General features: G+C 49.2%; 11 protein-coding genes; 7 read left to right on the top strand and 4 right to left on the bottom strand.

Moving 5' to 3' along the window:
* Positions 1-1,711: 1,711 nt before the first annotated feature.
* On the top strand, positions 1,712-2,931 carry FFUJ_07466 (probable potassium channel beta subunit protein; the record flags this gene model as incomplete). XM_023577722.1 has 4 exons in its annotated part: positions 1,712-1,829; positions 1,883-2,037; positions 2,106-2,306; positions 2,365-2,931. 4 exons carry the CDS (start codon positions 1,712-1,714, stop codon positions 2,929-2,931), a joined length of 1,041 nt encoding a protein of 346 aa, XP_023430739.1.
* A 299-nt stretch (positions 2,932-3,230) lies between these two features.
* Positions 3,231-4,558, top strand: FFUJ_07465 (probable FMN-dependent 2-nitropropane dioxygenase; the record flags this gene model as incomplete). XM_023577721.1 has 6 exons in its annotated part: positions 3,231-3,354; positions 3,417-3,953; positions 4,008-4,036; positions 4,086-4,171; positions 4,223-4,402; positions 4,450-4,558. 6 exons carry the CDS (start codon positions 3,231-3,233, stop codon positions 4,556-4,558), a joined length of 1,065 nt encoding a protein of 354 aa, XP_023430738.1.
* Positions 4,559-4,773: 215 nt separating this feature from the next.
* Positions 4,774-5,331, bottom strand: FFUJ_07464 (probable peroxisomal protein POX18; the record flags this gene model as incomplete). XM_023577720.1 has 3 exons in its annotated part: positions 4,774-4,937; positions 5,004-5,204; positions 5,316-5,331. The coding sequence occupies 3 exons, from the start codon at positions 5,329-5,331 to the stop codon at positions 4,774-4,776; spliced, it is 381 nt and encodes a 126-aa protein (XP_023431443.1).
* Positions 5,332-6,108: 777 nt separating this feature from the next.
* FFUJ_07463 (uncharacterized protein) lies at positions 6,109-7,197 on the bottom strand (the record flags this gene model as incomplete). XM_023577719.1 has 2 exons in its annotated part: positions 6,109-6,163; positions 6,224-7,197. 2 exons carry the CDS (start codon positions 7,195-7,197, stop codon positions 6,109-6,111), a joined length of 1,029 nt encoding a protein of 342 aa, XP_023430737.1.
* Positions 7,198-8,277: 1,080 nt separating this feature from the next.
* Positions 8,278-9,074, top strand: FFUJ_07462 (related to Free methionine-R-sulfoxide reductase; the record flags this gene model as incomplete). XM_023577718.1 has 4 exons in its annotated part: positions 8,278-8,280; positions 8,349-8,453; positions 8,566-8,653; positions 8,722-9,074. 4 exons carry the CDS (start codon positions 8,278-8,280, stop codon positions 9,072-9,074), a joined length of 549 nt encoding a protein of 182 aa, XP_023431502.1.
* A 2,273-nt stretch (positions 9,075-11,347) lies between these two features.
* On the top strand, positions 11,348-14,234 carry FFUJ_07461 (uncharacterized protein; the record flags this gene model as incomplete). XM_023577716.1 has 2 exons in its annotated part: positions 11,348-11,577; positions 11,639-14,234. The coding sequence occupies 2 exons, from the start codon at positions 11,348-11,350 to the stop codon at positions 14,232-14,234; spliced, it is 2,826 nt and encodes a 941-aa protein (XP_023430736.1).
* Positions 14,235-14,872: 638 nt separating this feature from the next.
* Positions 14,873-16,459, top strand: FFUJ_07460 (related to Pwp2p; the record flags this gene model as incomplete). The annotated part of the gene is made up of 1 exon (XM_023577715.1): positions 14,873-16,459. One exon carries the CDS (start codon positions 14,873-14,875, stop codon positions 16,457-16,459), a length of 1,587 nt encoding a protein of 528 aa, XP_023430735.1.
* Positions 16,460-17,810: 1,351 nt separating this feature from the next.
* Positions 17,811-19,061, top strand: FFUJ_07459 (uncharacterized protein; the record flags this gene model as incomplete). XM_023577714.1 has 6 exons in its annotated part: positions 17,811-17,993; positions 18,056-18,115; positions 18,174-18,282; positions 18,352-18,437; positions 18,698-18,885; positions 18,929-19,061. The coding sequence occupies 6 exons, from the start codon at positions 17,811-17,813 to the stop codon at positions 19,059-19,061; spliced, it is 759 nt and encodes a 252-aa protein (XP_023430734.1).
* A 986-nt stretch (positions 19,062-20,047) lies between these two features.
* FFUJ_07458 (uncharacterized protein) lies at positions 20,048-20,968 on the bottom strand (the record flags this gene model as incomplete). XM_023577713.1 has 2 exons in its annotated part: positions 20,048-20,844; positions 20,917-20,968. The coding sequence occupies 2 exons, from the start codon at positions 20,966-20,968 to the stop codon at positions 20,048-20,050; spliced, it is 849 nt and encodes a 282-aa protein (XP_023431442.1).
* Positions 20,969-21,612: 644 nt separating this feature from the next.
* Positions 21,613-23,127, bottom strand: FFUJ_07457 (uncharacterized protein; the record flags this gene model as incomplete). XM_023577712.1 has 5 exons in its annotated part: positions 21,613-21,744; positions 22,417-22,632; positions 22,684-22,807; positions 22,869-22,969; positions 23,074-23,127. 5 exons carry the CDS (start codon positions 23,125-23,127, stop codon positions 21,613-21,615), a joined length of 627 nt encoding a protein of 208 aa, XP_023430733.1.
* Positions 23,128-24,295: 1,168 nt separating this feature from the next.
* Positions 24,296-25,126, top strand: FFUJ_07456 (uncharacterized protein; the record flags this gene model as incomplete). Its single annotated transcript, XM_023577711.1, has 1 exon — positions 24,296-25,126. The coding sequence occupies one exon, from the start codon at positions 24,296-24,298 to the stop codon at positions 25,124-25,126; it is 831 nt and encodes a 276-aa protein (XP_023430732.1).
* Between the last annotated feature and the right edge of the window lie 1,796 nt (positions 25,127-26,922).

The following is a 26,922-nucleotide window of genomic DNA, read 5'->3' as shown; positions in this document are numbered from 1 at the left end:
CTTCCCTTGTTATGCCCTGTCGACCTGTCCTCGTCAACTCGGATCTCAACATAATTACATCCACATCCCTTTTCTCCTGTGTTGTGTGTCCCTTGTTGCGCTATCGAGCTGTTGTCTTTTGTCAGCTGTATCTGTACTCCGTAATTTTTCAGTAATTGCAGGTTCCTTACGAGTCAACACTCGCCACAGTTGCCAGCACACAATCGCTGCACGCGTAAATTTTTGCCACACCCTTGGGCGCCTGGGCGCTCAGTCGAGTGAATTATGTTCTAGTCACAACTGCTTTACATGAAACTTCAGTGGCAATGCCCTCTTCATCGCCTTGACTTGCGATTTCAACTAACAAAATACTCTTGCTATGTTTGGGCAGATGGCATGCTACATCGTAACATGGCCAGTTTGCCAGCTTGCGGACCGCAACATGAACCACATCGTGTTACGTGCTTGAAGCTGGGTTCGCCTCTTGAAGCCGTTGCCTGGTCAGTTTCACGACGTCAGTAAGTAAGGTACTTCATGCCTACCTACTGATGTTTGAATGCCAAACTAGGTCCTAAGTACTCTGTGTGGCATTGGCATTCCACTCAGAATGCAGAATCTGGGTTTTGAAATTGAGACTCTCGTCATATGTGATGTTCCCTGTTTCCAGCTATCTAATTATTATTATCCTCTCTCTGCGAGAAACAGGCGTGTCACTCGTCACTCGGAGATTTGGTTTCCTCTTCCCTGCGAAATCTCCGAAATGCCAGCCTAGCGCTAACAAGACATGTATAAATTCGGCTTGATCCAATTAGAAGCTAGATGTTCACTCTCGTTCGTACTTTCAGCTCAAGATCAGCTAATGACAATCTCGAACATGGTAAATTCATTCATTCTTGCCAGTACAAATCTTTATTTGCCTGATTTCCGTGGTCGCCTTTGGTGTGCTCGAGGCATTCGTATGCCATAAACTGTATCGTCTGTCTCATCGACCACTGCCATCGAGTCAAAGCATGACCATGGATGTGACCTCGGTTAGTGGTATTGCCGAGTCAATCCATGAAGTTTAGTGGGAGCTCTTAACTTGTCGTGTAGGAGCTGGGTTTCACGAAATAACATTTGGTCTGGCATCAGGTTCTAGACCACGTATTTCGGATGTACTAAACTCCGTTCTATGCCAATGGCCAAGCCACTGGGTAAGTTTTCGGCTACCAATACATTAGTAGCAGAGGATGTCTATTGCCGTCGTGATAATGGCAGGTATTTTAGTGGTACAGGGTAACTGGGGTGAGCACTGGTTAATTGGCATGAGATAACCGCGACGCCTAACGTTATAAGGAGCTAATATATGTATTGTTAAGAGGATGAGATCATGCATCAGCGGCCTCAATTGTTGAGGAAATGCTGTGTGTGTTGTTTGTTGTTACATGCTTCGAGGTATTGGCTCCAACTCTATGGAATCGAGTTCACAATCAACGATCAAAAAGAACTCATACCTAGTGAAGGATACCCCGCGTGAGACAACTGTCAGAAATAGGAAGGACACTCGGCAGTAATTATCGGTCTACCTCAAAGGGTTGTAGCTTGATTACTGATGACATGACAAGACAAAAGGCTCTAAATCCCGCCAAAGACAAGGTGAGCTTGCACTGACACAGAAAACTGCAGCACTATCACTGTATACCACAACCAGCCCTTCCCTTTAGAGCCTAATCATCGAGTCATGGTCACGGCAATGGCTAAGCCAGAAGACATCCCCGAGATGGAGTATCGCTTCCTGGGCCGCTCAGGTCTTCAGGTGTCTGCAATCTCTCTCGGAGGATGGCTGACATACGGTGGCCACATCGATAAAGGTTAGTATTCAAAGGGACAGACTCAAGGAGGTATTGACTGACTAGCTCTACAGAACGCACCTTTGAATGCATGAAGGCCGCCTATGACTGCGGTGTCAACTTCTTTGACTGTGCCGAAGAATACTCCAATGGTGAATCCGAGATTGTCATGGGTGAGGCTATCAAGAAGTTCGGTTGGAAACGAAATGATCTGGTAGTCTCTACCAAGGTAACCCGCCATACTTGTGCTATAGATGCACGGTTCATCATGTAACGATGCTAAGAAATCCTATATAGCTCTACTGGGGAGGAGCCTTTGGAGACAACCCCGTCAACAATAAGGGACTTTCGAGAAAGCACATTGTCGAGGGGATTAACGGTGCTCTCAAGCGGTTGGATCTCGAGTATGTCGATCTCATATACGCGCACAGGCCTGATCGTCGAACGCCCATGGAAGAGATCGTTCGTGCGTTCAATCACATTATAGATCAAGGAAAGGTAAACCTGACCATTTCACCTGTGGTGGCTGTATCTCGCGGACTGACTTAGCTGACAGGCGTTCTACTGGGGAACTTCGATGTGGAATGCCGATGAGATCGCACAGGCGTGGCGATATGCAGACAAACTGGGTCTGATAGGCCCAATTATGGAGCAACCCGCTTATAACATGCTGGATCGAGTCAAGGTAGAGCAGGAATATGCTCACTTGTATCGTGAAGTTGGGCTCGGTCTGACTGTATTCTCACCTATGCGTCAAGGTATCCTGTCTGGAAAATATAGTGACGGCATTCCTGATGACTCTCGCTTCGCCAACGAAGAGATCAAGTGGGTCAATGGTTTCTGGAAGCAAACAGGGAAAGATACCTGGATGGCTATTATTGAGCAGGTCAACCAACTGAAGCCTATTGCGGACAGACTTGGTCTCAAACAGAGTCAACTCGCTCTAGCCTGGGTACTAAGCAATAAGAATGTCAGCTCTGCTATAACGGGTGCTAGCAGTCCTAAGCAGGTGTATGAGAACGTCAGAGCTGTGGCTGTTGTCAAAAAGTTGACACCGGAGATTTTGAAGGAGATTGATATGATTCTCAACAACAAACCACCTGAGGTTGTGGAGCGGTATTAGATAACTCGACTTGGCCATGGCGGTAATACACGCGATGGCCGTACTCACAAATTGGAACATATTATTGCTCATAAGAAATGATTAAATCTCGGCCGAGTCTATCTTTGTATGTATGTATGTACGTAACGGCAAAGAGATCGAACAATACCAACTCACGGGATATGACAAATCAGCGTCAGCCGAGGTTACATCTCGGTTCTCTGCTGAGGATGAGTTGTAGCTGGAACTCTCCGTGTACATAACCCAATTGTCACCGAATCCGAAAGCTCGAGTTTACATCACTGTATCGGATTGTCGAAATGAGCTCTTCACAGCTTCTCAACCGTTTCCCCTGGGCGAAGAGTCCCCTCATCAGCAATGCGCCCATGCTCGGCATTGCTACGCCTCTCATGGCGGCTGAGGTTACAAGAGCTGGGGGCCTTGGTATTCTCACTCCAAAATACGTGATTCATACCATTCTAAGCTAGCCTGACATTCGATGACAGGATTTCTTCCCTCGCTGGCATACATTGAACCAAACTCGGAGCACATTAATAGACTTATTGGCCATTTTGATGAAGTCCGCGAACTTCTCGAAGCCGATCAGCCCTCTGATAGGCCACTCCGTGTCGGGGCTAGCTTCATAACAAGTCATAGCTCCTTGAGCTACTTTGATGAGACGGCTCTGCCTCTTATAGCCAAGTATCGTCCTGCGGCAATATGGCTGTTTGCTCCAGATGGAGACCTTAGGCCTCATAGCAAGATAATCCCTAGCCTCAAGGCTCTGGGTCATCCCCCGATTGTGTTTGTCCAGGTCGGCAATGTTGCTGCAGCGCGAGAGGCAGCACAAGACGGTGCGGATGTGCTCGTGACTCAGGGTGTAGATGCTGGAGGCCACCAGTTTCGTCAAGGGTCCGGCATTGTGAGCTTGGTACCTGAAGTTAGAGATATGCTGGATAGAGAGTTTCCTGACCGACCAATAAGCATTGTGGCTGCAGGAGGTATTGCAGATGGGCGAGGTGTTGCAGGAGCATTGGCTCTGGGTGAGTACCATTAGTTAACACCATGGTTTACAGAGACAGACTGATGAGATATAGGTGCCGAGGGTGTTGTTATGGGGACAAAAGTAAGTGAGAGCTGAGCCGGTTCGTGTTGCCTATCAGGCTAATTTGCAGTTCACTATTGCGCCCGAATCAAACTATCCTGAGATACGAAAGAAGAAAGTCCTTGAGGCTGTGGATGGTGGCGTGTCAACTTTTAAGTATGGTTACGCTCTGACCCAGGGAATTAGCCTATGGTTGACATGATTCAGGTCCACGTTCAATGACAGAATAGTCAACAGTCCTCTTTGGGGGCCCCTCTACGACGGACGTGCTATTGTTGGCCCTGTCCATGAGAAGTTCCTCGCGGGAGCAAGCCTGGAAGAATGTCAACGGAGCCTCAAAGAAGATTACTCAGAGGAGCAGGCTCGTTATCTCGTTAATACCTGGGCGTGAGTAGTCTGTGCCTTGCAAAGTGTGTTTAAACTAAGATGAGCAGGGGAACTGGTGTTGGGCTTATCCATAAGGTCCAGCCTACAGGAGAGATTGTTCGTGAAGTACGCGAACAGGCTCGGCGTGAGCTTCAAAGAGCGGCCGGTTTCGTTTAGTACAGGGACTTGGAAGGGGATCTTTGCCGCCGAGCCATCAAGACAATTGAGGACATATGGGTTGTCTCAGTGTATAAAATGATAAATTGACACTGACGCAAATACTCCTCTATACGTTCGCATCCAGGTGGTACGGAGCGATTAGTGACAAGCAAGTTGATATCATACAAAAAGAAATAAAAATGCTATCCAGACGTCAGAAAAGCACGCTTCATCTACAGCTTGGCCTTGTCCTGGGCTTTCTTAAGCACAGGGTCAAGCTTGGTCGCCTTCATAACGTTGCCCTTAATCTTGAGCTTGCCGCCCATGAAGAGACGCTGAGCGTTGGCCTTGCCAGCGACGAGCTTGCCAAAGTTCTCCTCGGAGAGGATGAGTGTGACTGGAGGCATCTAGGTCAGTCATGTATGTTCCGAGTGCGCCGGAGCGCGCCAGAATCGCGACGTACCATCAGGCTTTGCGCCGGTGCCAGTTCCGACCTTGCCGGTTTCCTTGAGGTCGATGTGCCAGCTGGCCTCATCACCGCTCGCGTTCTTGAGGGTGAAGGCGTAGACGCCGTTGCCCTGCTTGATGGCATCCTTGCGATCGGCATCGCTGGCGTTGATAGCCGCTTGGATGGCGTCGAAGGCGGCTGAGGCGGGGAACTTGTCTGTGGCTGGCAGTCAGTTTCCCGTGGTCTTCGAGGCGAGGAGCTGGGGAAGAGGGAGCAGCTTGTGTTCCCGGAACGCTGATCTTGATAGGGTGGCTTGTTCTGACGTACCGTTCTTGAGAGACATGGCTGCGATTAAAGGTTTGGATAGATTTACAGGAGATTGCCGTATGGAAAGAGATAGAGAAAACTAGTGGCCAGGTAGGAAGAAAAACGAGGAAATCGTGGGGGACTCGACCGAGGTTTTTAAACGCGACAGATAGTCGTGGATGGATTGAAGTTTGCAAAGAATCTGGGGGCGCGCTGCAACGTTAAGTGATATTGCATGTGATGTGAACCTCGGCGGATCTGCCATGAGATCATCCACATGTCTTCTCCCCCACAAACTGCTTCACACAATCGGTTTAGACTCCACGCGGGGGTAGCTCCGAAACACTCAATGGCCGAGTCGGTCATCGGCAGAAGGTGACCACGTGCTTTTCTCCAATTCAATCCCATCCAAGCCATTGATCAGCCCTGTTACGACCGATCAACTCGGAACCTAGACTCTATCTGTGGCTCAAATACGTGCGTGTGGTTATGAGGCTGACATGAGCGGAATCCAAGGTCAGCTTATCATGACATGCCTTTCAGAATGATACTTGAGGTCCATATACTACATACAAATCTATATAGTCCTTTCCCCTAGACTATACGCTATGGGCGTATTGCCGACTTAGCTACTAACCCACCAGCCAAGCCACTGTCAGCGGTTTCAAACCAAGTCGTTCGTTCGTTCCAAACAGCTGGGACCAGTCACTCAAGAGTGTGTGATTGAGTGGTATATATTCACACGCGAGAACACCAGTTGTCTGCTCACTTTTGTCTTCTGTATTGTTCCTAACTTCATATGCTACATTACATCTTATAGTTGCCATTCAGGCACGCCAAAATCTCTATGCTGAGGCCAATTTTCTGGTCTGGTTCCAGTGTTAGTCGTGCTTAGTGAAGACGGACGCACCCTCATGAGATGCACATACCTGGTCAGGAACAACACTGCCATACGCCGTCTCCTTTCATCGATATCGTCAGAGGCTGTCAAACGCAGCCAGTCGCCGAGCCACCCCCGCAACTCAGTCTCGCTTTTCCCAAGTGTGTCAATGCCTCGTTCTGCGCATGCAATTCTGAGTTCCTCGTAGTGCAGTCCCATGGGTCCACCATCCTCGACGATATTTCTGTCGTCACCCTCTAGATACGCCATACGATATCGTCCCTTGGCCTGCCACATGCCTGGTGGTAGGAAGCCTAGGCGATCCCAAATTGCACCGCTCAGATGCAAGCTCTTGAGGACGTGAGACCGAGCGACTGCCTGGGTGACGCGCGGGCTAAGGACACCATGAGGATGTCTCGCTTCCAACTCATCGAAAGCAGCCTTGCGACGTTGCTCAGCCTTTTCGAGCGCCGTGAAGATCTGCGTCGGTATCCTGCAAGGGTACGGCACTACACTGTCGACGTAGGCAACAACCAGAACAGTGAATTCCCCAATGACAATCAACATAAGCCCGAACAGAGGAAGTCTGATCATATCATGTCGTACCCTCCAGAGAAGAACCCAATCTGCTCTGGAAAACGTCTTTGGGACGTAGTGCGGTCTGAAGATCGAGGGCCGGTCATCGACTGGAGTTCGCTGAAGCTTCTCGCGGAGGAGACGTCGGCTCGTCCAGACATTTTTTATGCCCCCCTTGTAGAATTTTAGATACCCCTTTCCCAGCTCGAAGTAGTATTTTATCGGTGACTCAAAGTCTCGGCGTCGAGGCAGCGTCAGCGGTGGTGGTCGCGTGACATCGGGGGGGTTGACCAGCGGATTCAAGCTCTTTGGACCGTCATTGTGGATGTGACGTGATGGGATTCGTAGCAAAGCTGGCGATTGTGCAAAGGAGATGGTCGCCAAGAGCGGCCAATGGCGTGTGTTTTGACTGCGCCCACAGAGTCGCCATGTTGCTCGAGAGCTCATGGTCAAGGAGCTTATGGTTGAGACAAGTCTAGGTATGCTGGGGATGGGCCCTGATGGCCAAGAGTCGGAAATTCCAAAATGCACTGCGTCATTGGCCAGGCCAATTTGGCTTTCTTCCCCTACCTACCTTAGGTCCGATCGATTTTCAGGAACCATCATCATAAAAGACAGTTTGGCTGCAGTTTCTCATTTGCTAGCCCGCAGTCAGGAATAGTAATTTTGTCCTGGTATTGTATAAGTAGACTCCAATTTGGCTCTTGTCTCCTATTTCTTTGTCTTCAAACTGTGTCCCTTTGTCCCTTCGTCCCATGAGTGCAGCTTATGCGGATATCAATTCACAGGTAACCTACCTACTATATATTCCTAGCCAAAGATAGTTCTCATCGCGTGGTAAATAACTGTCTGTGAATGACTTTCTTGACTTTTTCATCACACGTTTTACACTTATGGCTTTACTTCGGGATCATCTTCCCCAGCTCAACAACTAGACTACCTTACCCTGAAGAAGGTGTCGCACAGTATTGAAAATGTAGTAAAATTTCTCGGAATAAGGGAAAATCAGATCTCCTCGACCAGCATGGCTCAAGTGAAGCCCTCGGAAAGCCGAATAATGCCATCAGAGCCTAGAAGACAATGGACCCGCAGATGCCTGTATTGTTGGAGAGTTTGAACCAGCTACCATAATGTATATCGTTAATGATTGTAACTTCAGCTTCATTTTTCAACATACCTCTTCCTACCTGACCATTGGGTCTATCGGGCTTTACCCATTGAGTTTATATCTGAGTATATAGCTACAGAACGTATCAGACATGTTGATATATTTGAAGCCTGTTATTGAACTGCGATTTTGTTGGCAGAATTGCTGGCATCAAAGCCGCTAAAATGACACGCACATTTTAGCGGGGGGTATCAAATTCATCCTGGCGATCAAGTCCCCTCAACTCCACCGAATATCTGATTATCAACTTCGAAATTTCTTCTAGAACATATTCATCTATATTATCGAATCCCTCCAAACCTGCATTGATCCGTAGTGTCCCGTGGGGAGGAAGTTATCCGAAAGTTTCAACGGGCAAGATGGTGTGTTCACACTTTAGTTTTTTTCAAGTCAAGCATGGACACATCGTAAACTGATTTTGCTCCTGCAGGTTCACGCTGATGCATCGAATTTTGCCCACGGCATAACAAAGGAGGACGCCTATGAGCAAGTGCTCTGGCAGGCCGAGGGCCTGATCACTGACCAGCGTAACTGGGTTCGTCAAACAATCTCGGTCACCGGAACTATTGGACTTACCCTCTAACTCATTCTTGTAACAGGTCTGGTATGGAGATTGAGAGCTCGCTGGTTCAGGCCATGGTTAACAGTTCAACAGTAACCTTTCAAATGCTGCTTCCCTATTGTGGCACGCATATAAATCTTTGGAATCACCAAGCAAGGATGTGAACTGGGCTGGTATGTCACAAACCCCAAGTCTCAGACACAACCAGTAACGACGACATGTTGTGTGTGTTCAACTACAGGCTTTTACGTCCTTGACAAATCATCTCAAGATCCGCAGCTCATTCTGGGGCCCTTCCAGGGAAAGGTTGCCTGCCAGACTATCAAGTTCGGCAAAGGTGTTTGCGGAGCAGCGGCAGCGACCCAAGAGACACAGCTAGTCCGAGACGTGGAGGAGTTTCCGGGACATATTGCTTGTGATGGAGACAGCAAGAGTGAGATCGTCGTGCCTATTGTGGTTACTCAGGACGATGGTTCGAAGAAGCTGGTGGCTATCGTCGACATCGACTGCGCTGAGCTGAACGGTTTTGACGAGGTTGACAAGGCCCATCTCGAGCAACTGGCAGCTCTCCTTGCCAAGAGCTGTGACTGGTAGCGATTATATACGAAAGCAACGAGATAGAACTACAAACGCCAAAATCGTGCTGGATTTTTCGTAGATGCTCCTTCTCCCTGTTTGGAATTGAGTATGTGTTGATTTGCGCCGCACCGTCATCATCGCTAACAATACTGTTGTTAATCCAATTCTGTTTCTTACACACTTGTATCGGAAGAGTTCATACTTGAGACAGTAGGGGTGTGACACGATGTTGTTATCTCCCATGGCAACAGGGTACCTACTAACGCCGCAAAAATTCTGCGACATCAAACCCGATCCGGTATCAAGATGATGAAAGGCTGAAATAAGTTGTTTCTAGCAAATTCAGCCAGCCAAGGAACAGGATGATGCAGAGTCTAAGTTAGTGGCATCAGCCAGTGGGTCAATCGGTAGAGCCGATCTCGCCAGGGACATTGTTCCAATTGGACTCGAAGAGGTTGAGGACCGTTATTCCAACATCGAGAAACAACTATGAAAGAGTGACATGCTCGTGAGGAGCAGGGGTCTTTCAACGTCCAGCCCATTATCCCGGTTCTGCTTTTGGGTTTGTTTAAAGGGCGCCTCAGCGGTTCGCCCTTAGGCCCGTAGTCTAGATGGGCCTCTGGAGCGCATGATTATGCTTTCATAAGGTCCTGAGGTTGGTTCCTGTTTGCTTGAGCGGGACTACTCGATTTGCAAAATCGATACATACGGTGAGCGAACTTGGTAGGAAAAACCAAATAACCAAGGCCGTACCGATCATGGTCTGAGCACTTGACCAAGGGATGTCAGGAGATCCTTCATCATTGTTCATCCAAGTTACGGATACTATGTAACAATATGGAATGAATCGAGCGAGTGGAACGTCAACGTCAGCCTACGGCTTGGCAATCGGGAGTCCGAGGGAGTTTGTATCTGGAGGATTGGATGTACGCAATAACTGTGTGGCTGTGACCAGACTTCGCCAAACACGCGCGTACCATTTCCATTTTCTACATATTCCCGAATGTGGTGTGGTGGATGAGTAAAAGGCAGTGCAGCCATTGGAGGATCATGAGTTCAGCTCGAATGGTCACTCCTTGGGCGAGGCGAGCAAGCTAGGTAACGTATTCAGTTGGAACCATTGGGTCTGCCCGTCTTTTTGCCTGTTCCTGGATTGTCCAAGGCACGGGAGCCACTTCACCTCAGTCATTCCGTCCCTGAATGATCCATGATCCCCAGAATCGGATGAGAGCGGGAGGTCGGAAGAGACATCGACTTGGACAGCATTGCATTGATACCTGTAGGCTTTGCCCTATCATGACGCGACTTCACCGTCTCTGCTTGCCATCCGCCATCCAATTGTCACTATCAACAACTGCCAAGGACCCAATCCCCTGGACGCGCCAAAACTTTAGAACTCCCCTGTTAATCTGGGCATAGATTCCCTGTAAATCCCCCAGAGGTGTTTGGCGAATAAGCGGCTCTAGGGGTAGATTCACCCCCTGCAGCAGTTGCACCAGCCTCCCCGTTTCCAGCCCAAGCCCAGCCTCCCGTCAGAGGCTCCACTCGAATTGTTCCACAGAGCCCCACTCGACTACCGCTTTCGGCCCCCAACCACACGCAAGCCAGACGTATACAACGTCTTGATATCCTGCTGCATCGCGTTCCTGTTCATTTGTCACAGAGAGAGAAGATTTCTTCCTTCTCTTGCTCTCAACACACACTCTCTTGAACCCCAAGGGCTTACTAACCTCACAGCTCCTCCACAACATTCTGGATCGCTCAGGCTCTCAAGAGCAATTCGGTTTGGTACGGTTTCTGGTCGCGAGCAGCTCTATCTATCATTCCGTCATCTCTTCTAGCTGCATTACTCAGCCTGTTTTGTTTTCCAGTCTTGACTCGATTAATTTCATACCCCAACCCAAACACTCCGGAGCGGAAAGTTCACTACTCGAAAGTTTAATTCCACCTCATTCTCGAATTCCTTCTAGCCTCGCCTGGTTCTGTCAGTCAACGCCTTCTGGTCTTTCAAACCTCACCCTTCGCATTCTCAACTCTTTATTTGCTGGTCTTTCCAATATCTTTGTTCGATTCAATTTATCTACCAGGCGTAGCCTTTGCTTTGCGCTAGTTCATTAGTCGTTCCTGACACCGACCCAACCAACTTTCGAGCTACCCAAATCAAGCTATCTTTGGTCGATAGTAGCAATTGTTCATGTAAACAAACAAACCCGGCCTGGATTTAGCAACCACCTCATTCTTTAAACCTCCACTGCTTTCTCTCTTGGGCGCCGGTGCGCATAGCTGTAATGGCAGCCAAGGTCAAGAATCTTATGAGCGCAGCGCACACTGCGGGCATCTTTGCCGACATTGCGGTGGACGGCCCTGAGATTGGAACCCTGGTCGCTATTGTCGATCGGGCCAAGAACTTGCCGAATCGCAAGACGATCGGAAAGCAGGACCCTTACTGCGCAGCCAGATTAGGAAAGGAAGCCAGAAAGACAACGACAGATGTCAGAGGTGGACAAACCCCAAAATGGTAAGATCTAGCAGCACCGCGGAGCTAATCGAAGGCAAGTTAAGACTAATGGGTGCAATAGGGATCAAGAACTTCGTTTCACAGTCCATGACTGCCCGGATTACTACCAACTCAAGCTATCCATCTTCACAGACGATAAGCGGACGGACTTGATTGGAGAGTCCTGGATAGACCTTAGGGGAATCATCGTGCCTGGGGGCGGCCAAAATGACTTTTGGCAAACATTAACTTGCAAAGGCAAATATGCTGGAGAGATTCGAGTTGAAATTACTTTCTACGATACTCGACCAAAGCCCGACAAGCCTGCACCGAAACAAAAGCAGATAGCACCCAACGAACCCGACCAGGGATCCGTTAAGCAAAGAACACCCGTTAAGAGACGTCCTTTGCCGTCCGATCCTGTTACTGGTGAGGCTCCAGCTGTGACTCCTCCAGCCCCTGTTCCAGCTCCAGCAACAGCACCCCAAGCAGCTCCCCTGGCGGCGCCTACAGCAACACCTAATGGTCCTGATCACCGCACGCCTGTACGAACTCACGGCAAACAAGCCTCACACTCAGGAAGCTTTGTCCCAACACAGTCCCCTTTGCAAGCTGTCGAGTACAACACACCGCCGTCCCACTCATCGCGCCGTCACACCGAGCAATACCCCCCATCTCCACATGGGTCTGTCCCACAGGAGTATATAACGCCAAATCGTGAGGCACCCCGCCAGTCGCGGAGGTCGATGATTCCTTACGAGGGAGCTCACCAGCAATACGATGAGCGGGAGTATAGCTCAAGATATACACCACAACAAGAGCTGATGGACCCTCGAGTTCAATACTCTCCTCAACCAGATCAGATGGATCCTCGAGGCCATTACTCTCCCCAACAGGACTCCTATCAGCAGCCTCCGCCATTATCGGATGATCTCAGGCAGTACTCGCCAGTAGAGAATGAGCGCCCTCCACCACCACCCGCCCACAGGAGCAGACACAACAGCACAGGCCAGGAACTTGTGCCGAGAGGAAGCTTCGATACGTCACCAAACAAGATGCCACAGATGAGACATGACGTTTTGAGACATGAAGCTCAGAGACAGTCAATGGTGGCTTATCCTGGACGCCCGGCATTTCGGGCATATGATTCAGCCCCGGCCGCCAATCAATCCATCCCGCCAAACACAAACACCTATGATGGCTTACCAAGACATAGCTCTTATGACGCCACTTATGATCCTCATTACAGATCTATGCAGCCCACAGTTGAAGATGTCCCTGAAGCCTCAGGCCCACCTGGTCAGAACTTTGCCCAAAATGGCTCACAGCTCCAGCGTTCCGATGAGCTTTGCTTCGATGACAACCCCAGCCCTGCACCTCTCGTCCTGCGGCGATCTCCTGTTCCTGCTCCGGCCCCATTCCGGGACGATTACTCGCCATCGCACGCCCCCCAAGATTACCACAATCCTGAGGACTGGCAGGTGACAGTGTCACCATCTCATGGTCGAGGCTATTCGAGAAACGCTGGAGATAATTCCTATTATCCCCAGAATGGCCAAGGCCATTACCAAGGCCACTCGACTGACATGACTGTCGCGCATAGGCAAAACCCACATAACTATGCTGCGCCACCTCTCCCAGCAGCTCTCGTGCCGGGTTTGGATGCAAACCAGTCTCAAGAACTGACAGATCTCATATATGAGGACCGCCGGCATGACCGAAGGCAGCATTCTCAGAGCATGTCCAGCATGCACACGCCACCTCGAGGACGCCCGAGGAACGAGTCGTTCCAGGAATATAACCAGCCGCCACCCGAGCATTCTTATGCTGTTCAGCCGTACAACCGACGGTCAATCACTTACAACCCACCGGAGCAACAAATTGTGAAACCTCGAGCCATATCGCCCGACCCACGCACAAGCCCCAACACACAGCACAGGATCAAGCGTAAATCGGTCAGTCCTGCGCCACCACTTGAAGATCAGAGGAGAAAGTCAGATATACCTTTTGGACCTGACTCATATGATGCATTGAACCCCAGTCTTGTTTCGTCCAAAGACGGAGCAAGCTCATCACCGGATTTCTTGGACGAGGAGCCAAAGAAAATCATCACATACGACGGACGGGAGATTGATCCATCTGACCATCTTCCTATGGAGACATGGGCCCCTGAACCGGAGAAGAAGCAACCGGAGTCTACCCCCACCGAAACACGGTCGCGACCTCCGTTATCAGGGGCACAACCAATGCCTCCAAGCACTCGAAGGCCACCTCGAAGTGGGCGTCATTCGATGTCCGCTGTCAACCCATCTTATTCATTCTCCGACGAACCACGCACACCTCCCCAGGCTGGTCGCACCCGTCTTCAGAAGCGCACTAACCGCACTTCGGCTGGCAACTCCCCAGCAGCCTCTAGTCCACTGGCTCCAATTTCTAAGGATAATTACCAGGAGAGGGCTCCATATGGAAATGCTTCACTTCGCGGCCTGCCCCGTGCAGGAACATGGGACTTTGAAGATGAAAATCGGAGTGTATATGGTGGTCCTCCCATTCCAGCCAAGATTCCTCTGCCCATGATGAGCGGTGCCAACGGCACAGGGCAGGAGTTAGCATTAGTGCAGGAGATGCAGCGAATTGATATCGGGACAGGCAGGTCCCGACGCAGGGGAGGATATTAGATCACCAAAGGTAACGAGACCTAGAGGGAATGTATAATACTATATCCACGTAGTAATGATTTCGGCGTTGGAATAAGGCAACACTGGGGAGGGTGCGTAAGGTAACGTTGGGAGTTTTGTGCATTCATATTAAGAAAATTGTTCAAAATTAGAAACCAATTCTCATATATACCTTTAGATTTATTTCATTCGACGGTCGCCCTCGCTGCCACCAAGCACAAGGACTAGGCTAGTCACGTGATATGACAAAGGATCTGATGATGGATTTCCTGCTGAAGCTCCATATAAACACCTCAGGGTACCCAAGGTAAGATATCTATAATACCTTTAGTTACTTACTTACGTTCTCTCTTTTAGTAGACATCGTATCTTCACTGCATGTAGTTGGGCTTTTTTTTGTCAGGGGATAGTCGCAAAAGAGAATTGTATGGGTCTACGGGCAGTGGAGCTGATGCTAGGTAAACGATGTTCACCTAAAAGGGGTTAGCAAACGCTCTCAAGTACTTAGGTATCTTAGCCATCAGAATTCTTTACCTACCTTATCTTATCAGGTTCTGGAAAAAAAATCATAGCGACCTTCGAGGCAGTTGAAATCTAAACACCACCACAGTGAAAGCCCGTCATCGCGATACTCGACAATGGCTGCTCAGGTGGGACCTCTGCCACAGCTTAAGCTGCCTTCAGGCCCTACGCCAATCACTGCGGAACAACGATACTGGAAGACCTTCAAGAACCAACTTCTGATTCCGTCACCAACATCGTATCCTGTCGTTCACATCTCGGCCAATAACGATTCTTTCGCAGTCACCACAGGCACACGCATCCAGATCTACTCGAATCGGACGCGCAAGCTTCAAAAGACTATTACACGCTTCGGCGACGTTGCACGTAGCGGCGAGATCAGGAAAGATGGAAGGGTACTGGCGGCTGGTGATGATACGGGAAAGATTCAAGTCTTCGATGTCAATTCTAGGGCGATCCTCAAGACATGGACGCAGCATAAGCAGCCAGTCTGGACAACCAAGTTCTCACCGACTGAGCTGACGACCTTGCTGAGCGCAAGCGACGATAAAACTGTGCGACTTTGGGATCTCCCAAGCAACGACCCGACGACTACATTTGTTGGTCACTCAGATTACGTTCGATGTGCCAACTTCATGCCTGGCACTATGTCCAACATGATTGTCTCCGGAAGCTACGACTCGACCGTCAAGCTCTGGGACCCCAGGGCAGGAAGCAACAGTGCGGTCATGACTTTCAAGCACGTTGCGCCTATTGAAGACGTGCTGTCTATGCCTACCGGAACCGCAGTTCTTGCAGCTGCGGGTGAATCGATCAGCGTTCTCGACCTTGTTGCCGCACGCCCTCTGCACATGATTACCAACCACCAGAAGACAGTCACTTCTCTCAGCCTCGCGTCCAATGGTCGACGACTTGTCAGTGGTGGCCTTGAGGGTCATGTTAAAGTCTTCGAAACGACTGGATGGAACGTTGTCTCGAGCACCAAGTATCAATCTCCCGTCCTGTCTGTCAAGGTTATCCCGTCCAGTGATGATGCCGATTCAAGCGACCGACATCTAGCAGTTGGTATGCAGTCCGGTGTTCTTAGTGTGCGAACCCGCCTCACTGGAGCCGAGGCCAACAGAGAAGCCGAACGGGAGAAGGAAATGGCTGCTCTGGTTGCTGGAACCATTGAAGCCCATGACGCCAAACGTAAGAAGCGGAAGAGGAGAGTTACTGCTGCAAAGAAGTTGGATATGGTTGGCGAGGGGGCCGATGTTGTCATCGCCAACGAGTCTCGCGCGTACAAGAAGAAAGAGCGCCCGTGGCAGAGTGACCTGCGACATGCTCGATATGCGCGTGCACTCGATCAAGTCCTTGACAAAGACTCCCCTGAGCATTCCCCCCTCAACGTGCTCACCCTACTCCTGGCCCTCCGCCATCGCAGCGCTCTCCAAGATGCCTTGGAGTCTCGAGACGAGCACACAGTTCAGCCCATCTTGAAATGGGTTTGCAGTCACATCTGCGACCCCCGTTATGTTAGCGTCTGCGTGGAGGTTGGTCTCCACCTTCTCGAGCTCTACGCAGAGTTCGTGGGTGGTTCAGCAGAGCTGCATGAAGGCTTTAGGACTTTACACCGCCGAGTCAGGGTCGAGGTGGAGAGAGCCCAGGTAGCATGCCAAACCGGGGGTATGCTTGAGAGCCTAATGGTCGGGACGCTCTAATGGACAGGCACGAAGTGTGTGGTATTATATCCCGAGGTTGCTGGGCTCAGTTTGCATTGCGCGTGGCGTTACGGCGGATTAAAATGGGAGTATTTGGATGTGAACTTAGTACGAGGCTTAGGCTTGCGCTCGGAAGACCGGCCGAAAGATTGAATGTTAGATGTGTGAGGTTGATATTCATGGAATCGCTATATCTACGCCATACGACTTATTCACTCTGGTGCACACCGCGCCTAGATATCCGATTTGGTTTGATCACATTCAGTTTCTTGTATGTGTATGTGTTTTGAGTACTGTATTTGTTTGCCATGGGCATATGTAACTGCATGTATCCCTCAAGAGACCAACCATCTTTCAATGGCTTTATCCCCAAGGTCAGGCCGTGCTCAAAGTCAGAAGCTTTCTTATGCTCCGGGTCCCAGGCAGGCAAGCAAGGGAAAGGACCGACCTAGTATTGGAATAACATATTTGCCATGCTGTATTTAGGCACTTGGGTGAATCGCTGGCAAGCAAGTGCCCCCTGACTTTACATGGCCACTTCTTCCCCACTTTCTTCTTTTTCTTTTGGCCTCTGATATTTTCTCACTTGTTCATATCTCTTCTTTTCTTTATTTATGGACTGATCTCTCAAAGCAAAACTTTGAACGTCCTCGTTGCCGTGGACCTTGAGGACGGCATAAAGATCCTTCGAAACTCGTACCTGGAGCAGAGACCTCTTGCACTCGGCAGTGGGGGATTTACTGGACAGGAGCTTTTTGTGGTCCACGAAGAATTGTTGATGCAGTAATGCTTCGCTGAGGCGATAATCAATTTCGATGGTAGGATTTCCTCGAAACGCTTCAAGAGCACTATCTGATCTAGCACGATAGGCGGACTCTCAGCTCTTGCACGCTTTATATGACGCGGAGTAGTTTCTCGATAAATCCAAGCGGAGAGATCGTATAATTTTGGTGTTGTCTTCTCCAGAAACTTTCAGAATATCTTTGCGCATGCTATGCGGATGATGGCAGGGAAGTGAGTCCCCAGCAGGCTATTCGTCTACAGCATATGATACGACAAGTCATCACAGGCAGCAGAAAACATGCTGCTCTGATCGATTCCGTCACATGGAGAAGCTCAAAGGTGAACTAACAGAATCGCAATGAGAACAATGGATCATACTGATACTTCGTAAGTGCTCATATATTTCCGGAATGGGATGCAAAACTCACCCCGAGAACTCTCAATCGATGTACCCTTCAAAGCATGCCCTTTCTGCCAAGCAGGTTGACCGTATCACTCGCAATGTAATCACGCCTTCTGTGTCGCTGAAGAGAAAGCCTCCTCTGCTTGGCACAACAGCGACACGAAAATGGTCAAGACATCCGCTGTCGCTCAACAGGTTCTTGATCTTTTCCAGCATGTCCATGGCGACAAGGGCTTTGGAGTTCCTGGCATCAATGATCCGGTCAATGAACCAACTGTGGCTCCCATCACAGGGTACAACAACCCGGCGCCTAACGGGTACCAGAAGGCACCGAAGTTCCAGTCCAAGGTTGGCTAGTTGGGCTCGAATCCACTCCTATTACCGCAAAGGTTGCTTGGACTGCAGGCTAGAACAAGCTGGCAGACGATGCTGCTCGCCGAGCATCCAAGGCCTGCCCTGACAAGGTGCTTGTCCGCGTCCTGCCAGAAACAAGAGTCTGGCAATCTCTGACGTGTGATCGATGCGAAGCCTGTTATGACCCAGACCCGGGGTCACTCTATCGCCTCCAATGTCGACGTGGCAATGGCTCGCCATCTCGATACCTTCAGAGCTCGCCAATTTGAAAAACAGCCACCCGGTGCGTGTCTTTCCATATCTCTCTGAGTTTGCTCGTGGCATCGCGCAAGCTGACAAGCAAACTTGGTAGGGGGCTATCGCAGCCTGGAACGAGGCGAGGAAGACTCTGATGCCTTCGCCGTCAACTGCGTCAAGCATAAAGCAGTGCTCCGACAAGTTTGTCGCTCGCGTCCTCCTGTAGAACAGAGAGTTTGCAAACATGCAGCAGTATCTAACTCTATTTGCCATCAAATCTCCCATTCAGTTCAGAAGGTGGAGCAGAAACATCATAAAAATATTTATGATAAAGCTATCCTAAGGCTATCCTAAATTTTTGGCTTTTAGAAGAACTTGTGATGAATTTTGATTTAATTAGGATGATCTCCGTTACCCTTGACATGAAGCTGGGCTTGATGCATGAAATATATCGAAACTAGGATCTTTCGGATATGAATCCCATCTACTTTCCTGCTGAACCTCGCTCTCCCGCGATAATCCGGATTGGAGCGCCAGCCGGCGTCTGGAAGGAGGACTTGGACTTGGACTTGGACTTGGGTAAACGCAAAACATCATCTAAGCCGCCAACGCAACGTGAGTCTCGATCTAGCACCCCTAATGAAGTCTGGTAGTATACCTTGGCCGATTCTGATTTGTCTAATTCATTCCAGGAGTAACAAGGGCCAGAGAAGGGCCGGTGAATGGGACGGTGAACTACCCAAGCAAGACGAAGCTCTCAAGAAAGGTCAACCGGCATATTACACTGTTACTATTAACAAGGCGTTTTCTCTGCAGTTCAGCTAGAAAGATGCGAAAGGAAAGATCGGTGCCTTTGACAAGGTTTTACTCCAGCCTGACTGGGACATGACTCGAGCCGAATTCGAAGCCAAGTTCAGACACGATTTATCCGGGGGGGACGCAATGAAGTCTTTCAACCGCGACCTTACTACTATCGCTACGGGGTCGCTCTATGCTACGAAAGTTCGCTGAGGCTAAGGCAAAGGGCTCAGCCTTCCCGCTCGGTGACGTCCATCTGCTCAGGGGCCTTATGGCGAAGCCGCTGATCCGGGATGTCGACGATGCCACAATGCGAAGATTGAGGCACATAGAGCGATGTGCGCGCAGAGAATGGCCGCTCCTTAATCGCTTGCAGTCCCCTTCACTTGAAGTTTCGATACTAACGAATGCTGGGTTTGACATGACTGGGAAATGGGTTTATTGGTAGGTATTACAGGGAAACTGACCACATTTGAGATTTTTGAGACTCGGACTTCTTTTTCCTTTTCCGTTTTCCGTTTTCTCCCTTCTGTTTTCTCCCTTCTGTTTGCTGGGTTTTGTTTCTTTGCGATATCATGCTTCCGGTTAAAAGGAAATGGGTCGAAATCGGGTTCCGTCATTTGGTGTTTTGGGCAATTTCACAGGAACGACAAAATGGGGCAGCACTCATTTCGGGAATGGGAATTATGGATGCATTGGAATGGGAGTATCACTTCGGGTAGCATTGAGAATTAAAGGGTTATTAACGACTATAGATTCCAAGACCATAATACTGACTGCTGTCATCTCAAGTGGCATAGGAAAATACATCTACCATGCTTGGCGTTTGTACATCGCAGTCAGGAGATGAAGCACTACGTGAACAATATGCATCACGACACCCCAAAAGATATATATGCATGTGTATATATTAGTTAGCATACCATCTGACTATCCCTAATCCCTTGTACCTGTTCACCGTTTTTTTTAATAATAATAAAAACTCATACATATCATGACAATCCATCTGCCGTTTACCAGACACCATCGTCAGCTCCATCGTCGCCCACCTGATCATGCTCGTCAGTCTCAACATCCTGGACGCCCTGGTCCTTCTTGACCTTACGAATCCCTCGCATAGCATTGCGAAAGGCTTTGCGCATAGCGTCCTTGTGTTTGTCGGGCTTAGCAAACGCTTCCTCACGAGTGGTGCTGTTCTTCTTGGATCGCTTCGAGTCGGAGAAGTTGACACGTGGATGGTTGAGAACATCTCGCTGAATGCCATCGTCAGCAGTGATCGGTTCGGATGCGGATGTCGAGATCGCGTCCTCCTCCACGCGAGGACAGTTGCGAGTCACATGGGATGCTCCATCGCACCGAACACACTTCGGCTTGAATTTGCACTCGGTAGCAATGTGACCGGGCTGACAGCAGTTGTTGCACATAAAGTACCAACGGCAGCGGTCTTTGAGATTGATGACTGCACTTCGTTCCTCGAGGAAAGCAACGAGGTGGTTCAAGGGCCACTCAAGGGGAGTCTTCTTGCCCGGACCAATCACGAATTGGCCAAGACGAGCACGAGTCGTAGCGACATTCATGCGAGGGGCCTCGTTGACGAAACCCTTCTTTACGGTGCGCGCCAAGTCGAGGATGACGACATCCGCTTCATGACTGGGTGAGTCGTCAACAGTTCGGACTTCAACCAGATCCTTAGGGACTTCGGCCTCGGTCAATTGTCGCAGCAAGAGATCATACAGACGTTTTTGTTCTTTGTATGGAGTCAGGATGAGAACAGACGCGCGCCTGGACAAGTCACGAGCCTCGACGAGAGCTGCATCTCGATAGAGCTGGACGACGAGCTGTACCGCGAAGTTGGCCTAGGCATTGGCGGGGTTTGAGATACTGTTTCCGCCCTTGGACTCTTCAGCGTTGTCAGGTCGAATCAACAATGTCATCGAGAGGCAGCCCCATGAAGACACTTGAGAAGCATCTGTCATCATCCAGAGTGCCATACATACAACTGTATATTTAAGCGAGTGGAGCCGAAAGTATCAAGTTTCATTTGCACCTCCGCACGAAGATGGACAATCCAATTCGTAGAATCTGGGGCTGGTCACTTTCATAGAGATCCTTGAGAATGATTATGATTTGTGCTCTTCTGTCGTCGCCCGCGAAACCAGGGGTGTTTTACTTGCCTCTTGAGCCCACTCGATCATACAGAGTTTCTCGAGTTCTCTGAGGATCACCGCCTTGCGGGCATGACTGGATTTGACAAGGACAGTACTGTATGTCAGAGACTCCTCGTCAGAACCAATGTCGTTGAAATGGCTCGAGACGTCATCTTAGATAGTTGCAGCTTGTGATCTTTGATCAGTATTGGACTGGCGTGCAACTTAAAGGCGGCCAGTTCCATCAGAGTCATCATCACGATTATCTTCCTGGTCTGGCATGTAGTCATCATCCACACCATAGTTGACAGTTCCCAGGATAGATCACTGAAGCTCGCACCGGCTAAAGAAGGCAGTGTTAGCTGCCATACACCAGGAGAGATCGGGATCTGCTTCTTGAACTTGGCTCTTATGAACTGCGCCCGAGATCTTCAAATGAGATCGATAAAGACTTGGTCAGCCTCGGGACTGAAAGAGTCATCAATAATGGTACGAACATCGACAAGTGACTTGGGAAGTTCAGCGGCTGTAACCTCATTCAACAAGTACTGGTATTTGTTCTTCTGCGAAGCATAAGCTGTGAGGATAAGAACTGAAGCTCTTCGCGACGCGTCTCACACGTGGATGGGATTTGGCTGTCGATAAAACTGGATAATCAGCTGGATGACGAAGTTGGCGTAGCCCTCATTGTAGTATGAGGTGCCACAGACTGTCTCCGAACAGCTGCCGGGGCGAATTAGGATGGTGGATGGGCTTGGTATGGAAGCGTGCAAATTGTTTGTCCACCCAGTTCATGAAGATCCGAGTGGCCGGGATGTGGCTACGATTCGCCACTGTCATTTGGTCGCCCTAGGGGAGGAAAGAAAACACAGGACCTCGATCCTACGGGATGTTGAAATAGCCGACCAAATGAATCGATCCTAAACGATAAAAAGACTTAGGGTAATATAGCCTAAGTTTGGGATGACTTTTGCTAAGTTTCTTTTGACCCCCCACAGTAAGGTTCGCTGTTTTCTTGCCCCCTGAGGTCGCCGTAGAGCATGTTCTGAGCCAATTCATGTGAGTGGACGTATGCACGGTAGTTTCGGTGCAATCGGAAATGAACTTGTCCTGCGTTCTCCATTCGATGGAAGAGGATGGTCTTTTTCTGTAGAGAGACGATTGCATTGAAATCCTGCTGGTCGACGGTAACAGCGATGGGCGGGAGTTGTCGGATATCGCCGATGTATATGGACTGCGAGTGACAAGTTTTCGGCCAACTGGGCAGCTTCGTCGACAACGATGAGGGAAATGGCGTGTTCCATGAGCTTGCGGAAGACCTCCTTGTGCTTTACAAGATTGATGGCATATGCATCGGGATCCTGCTTCTTCTCTCGCCATGCCGACAAGGTGTCCGGCCAGTTTCTCATTATCAGTAGCAATCTTGCGAGTAGACTCTGAGACTGATGCAACTACACAAGGTTGGGGTTGGCGAACTCCTTATGCTAGGGCAGAACACGAACAATAACTTTCAATGGGAACTTCGCCGCTGAGCGACGAACTGCATCACCGACGAGCTTGTTCTGACCAACATTCCAAGCAACTCGTGCAGTGAGCGAGTCTGTACTGGAGGGGTTTCCCAGATGCCTCATCCGGACATTTAAAATTAGTTGCTTTCTGGCACTCGTTACCCAAGGGCTCATCATACTCAATCGAAAGAGTAGGTACTTCGTCCTCAGCGACCCAATCGAGAGCGAGAACGCTGAAACCCTTGATGCCTTCGATTTCAGCAAGTAAATCCGTAGCTTGCTAGGCTACATCAGCCTTGATCACAGGCTCAGAGACAGGCCTGCTTCAACTCTTTTTTCATGTCAGGGTTGACGGCCGTCGAGCCTGGATAGAAGGCATCAAACAGCTTTGTGAACAAAGAGTCTTCTGTCGGCGTCAAGAGAGGGATAGTTGTCCATGGCCGAGAACAAATTCCTGGATCTCACGTTAGACACAAACAAAAGCAAACCCGTATCCTCCCATTTGAGACGTACTGGGTGCAGACACGGAGTATCTCAAACCCACGAGTGCAACTAGGGAACACAGCCTTGAAGCCTTTTTGGTCATTAGTTAATCGGGGGGGATGCTGGGCAGTTTGGTGGAGATGTTAACAAGTGAGAGGCGTTAACACCTGACGGATATTGAAGTTGCGAAGAGGGAAAAGGTGGTGAACGGCAAGGCCAAATCTGTGATTTCCACCTCCCACAATCTTTTGCTCTTTACTACCTAAGGTAATTGTATGAATTGTTTTTAAAAGGCTGTTGGTATAACAATTGGTCAGTGTTGGCAGCCGTCAGCTTTGCTGCTCATCTGAAACCCCCGTGAGCTTTCAGGGGGGTTATGCTAGGGCCTACACTCAAGTATTACCTACCTACCTACCTATTTAGCAAAGCTCATTTGTGTATTTCATTTGCCAGTGCCTGTCAGTGCTTGCCAGCTTCACTTCTATAGTGACTCATCAAAGTCTTAGCAAACACTTTCACCCCAACAAACATGGCTTAGGCATCTTATGCAGCCACATCCGAAACTCTTCATAAGACCCTTTGCAAACGCTGGCTTCTTTACCTAAACTCTTCACAAGACGATAACAGAGCTTTGTTTCTTTCTGGCCAGTTTTCACACAGATAATATCATCCTAATACCCCGATGGCCATCAAGAGGATCAATTGGATGTCGTGGCAGAGTCATAGCCAGCAACAAACCTCCCCACAAACACAAAGGTATGCAAGGAGGAAACATTCTTAGTATATAATCCGAGGGTTCCTCTCCATCTGATTATATCTTAGCAAGTTTCGGAGCATATTATATATATATACATTATTCATTATGCTTGACTATCATCAGCTCGCCGACCACCCGCCCAATAAGGAGAAATGGCCGTATTAGAAGAGAAATGTCTGCAAGCATTCGTTGAAACAGCCGCTGAGCCTATCTACCAAGGCTGTTATCGATCTACTAAATCAGCCTCCTTCTATTCAACGTGCAACGACTGCTGAGACACAGGCCGTAGAGCTTCGACGCCAGACATGAGAAGACGATCACGTCTGGTACAGACGCCTGAGCACTTGGGTTCGTGAGAATTCCACCATGGTCGTCTCTGGGGCTCGCTCGGATAGAGGATATGAGTTTCTCGCAATTGCTTTGCCCCTCCCTCACGGTACGCATTCCAACCTGGCTCTCTACTATCTGCATACCGGTAGACAGGTCAACTGGCCCCCAGGTTTCTCGAAGCCCTATCTAGACTTCCAAATGAGGACGTTGAGACCATCTGGCAAAATCCACAGTTTCCTCAATGGTCTATTTACTGCCGGCTATTATGACAAGGAAACCAAGACCCAGGTTCCTGCGACTATTGCCGTGCCAAATTATCCTGGCATGGAGGTCAATTTGTACCACCCTCCTGATGATACAACAGCGCGTACCGAGTGCGATGCGATCGCCAACATCAATGCTCGCGCTGAAGCAGTTAATGAGACTGTTGTTGGTGGCTTCTGGAAGGTAGTCATAACTTCCACTGAGCCTCAGATGCTTAGCTTTCACATCAGGTTTCCTGGCCTCACTCGCGCTTACCTTGAAGGAAAATTTGATGGTGAGGTTCAAACTCTAGTGGAAGGCCTCAAGGAGACTCCATATGGTTATGCGTTTGTCACTGGTGGTCCTGGCTCTGGAAAGACTACCACTGCCATGAAGCTCGTAACTGCTATCGTTTCTGGCGATGTTGGCGAGACTCGGCAGCATGAACCCAAGCTCACTGTTGCTATTGAGTCTGATCCTGTTACCTCCAACAAGCCTGAGTCCACTGGCTGGTTGGACGTCGATGATGACGACACGTGCTCAGAAGCTTCCTTCTGTTCAGCTGTCCCTCACCTGGCTGTTGGTCCTGGTACTGATAAACTTGAACAAGAGCACATCACCTAGCGCTCATTCATTTGACATCTGTGATGACACCACTCTGCCGTTGAGCTACCGCGTCCTTCCGACCGGGAGTGGCCGTGACCTCGAGTGTGGGTTGTACGCTCTAATCGAAAGAATGCCACACCAGATGTCACACCCAAGCATGCCACACCAAACTCAATTGACGACCTTCGGTCTATTGTCGATAGCCCAGACTATACCCAGATTATGGCAATTTCTCAGGAGAGCGGCTCATCCAATATGACGGGTATGGACTTGCTTGCGTTCCCGAACTCTGGAGCGAACATCTTCGCATCGCCGATTCAAGACCGCTCCGAGCAAACCAACAAAGAGCAAGTTTTGGTTGTCTGCCGACCACTCCCCCGCCAATTTCCGAAATCTGTTGACCGGTCACAGCGAGAACTCCCATCTCTGGGATTGGAGACACTGTACGAGCCCTCGTCACATCGTTGTTGAGCACCACAATCCCAACGTCGGTCAGGGCAAATGCTTTCACTTAGGGTGAGTCTTAGGATGAGCTTTAGGATAAACTTATCATAAACTTATCGTAAACCTATAGTAAACTTATGATGAGTCTTATGATAAACTTATGCTCCCGCAGTTTACCACCCGGGTAATCTTTCCTCACACTACAAGGTCACATATTTCTCTTTTGTCAAATTCGAGCCAAAACCCTATATATAGTTTACAGCGGTACTGCTTTCTCTCATTTTCAATTCATTTTTTCTGGAGGAATAAATTGAGCAGCAGCTGTGTCCAAACCAAGCATGCACCGCCATCCCCCATCATTTTCATCATGTACATGCAGTACCTCAGATGCCGAGACTGGACGAAGCAAAGACACAATGTTCGAATAGCTTCACCAAAACAACGCAGCACCCCAAAACGCCTTAAGATGCCATATTACGATAACCAGGGCATGCATTCGGATGTGATGTATGAGAGTTCCTCGCCGGTCGTCAGTTGCACCCTCCCCTGGAGGAGTCCTCAGGGGTTGACGGCCGGATTTTTTTTATACACCTGCTAACAGCCGCCAGCTGCCCGACAGTGTCACCTACCGAAGCCTTCAACATTCTCTCACCTTCCCAGTGATTCATTCTCCCTCTTGTTATTGTTTACCTACTCTCCAATTTTTATTCATCATTGCCTGAGCACCGCGTTATTTAAAACCGCATTCCTCTTGCTTCTTCTCCTCTCCTCTTCTCCTCACCCACATATCATCATCACTCGCGTTTATATATAATTTTACAGCATAAATCTTTACTGCATATCACTCTGCTTTACTCTACTTCACTCTATTTCACTCTACTTTACTCTACTTCACTTTACTTCACTCTGCTTCACTCTGCTTCACTCTATAATCACTTTATAATCACTTTATAACCATTCTATAACCACTCTATTTTACTCTACTTCCGCATTTGATGTCAACCACTTGTGATTCTCTCGCGATATTGCCGATGTATTACTATCCCCCTCTGCTTCCCCCTCGTCCTGAGGATCCGGAGATGAAAGCCGCGTGTCTCGAGGCAATTATGAGAGAGGATCTTATGGATCATTGCCGCCGTCCAAGCTTCAATATATACAACTTACAAAAAACTGTATGTTGAGCGCCAAAAAGATCGAAGATCTGATTATGCAGATTATCCAAGACGCACATTAAAAAATTCGAGTTCCACAGACTGGCTGCAAGCGACGTATGTCTGTATGTGCTGTGCTCATGGAACACTCATCCTTCGAAAAGCCTCTCAGCCCTGCCCTGCATGGACTTGATATCGGCCGGTTGACCGAGAACAAAA

This window comes from Fusarium fujikuroi, chromosome FFUJ_chr05, assembly GCF_900079805.1.
Source record: "Fusarium fujikuroi IMI 58289 draft genome, chromosome FFUJ_chr05".
Taxonomy (NCBI): Eukaryota; Fungi; Ascomycota; class Sordariomycetes; order Hypocreales; family Nectriaceae; genus Fusarium; species Fusarium fujikuroi.
The sequence above is the reverse complement of the archived record's forward strand: the minus strand, read 5'-3'. Positions and strand labels throughout refer to the sequence as shown.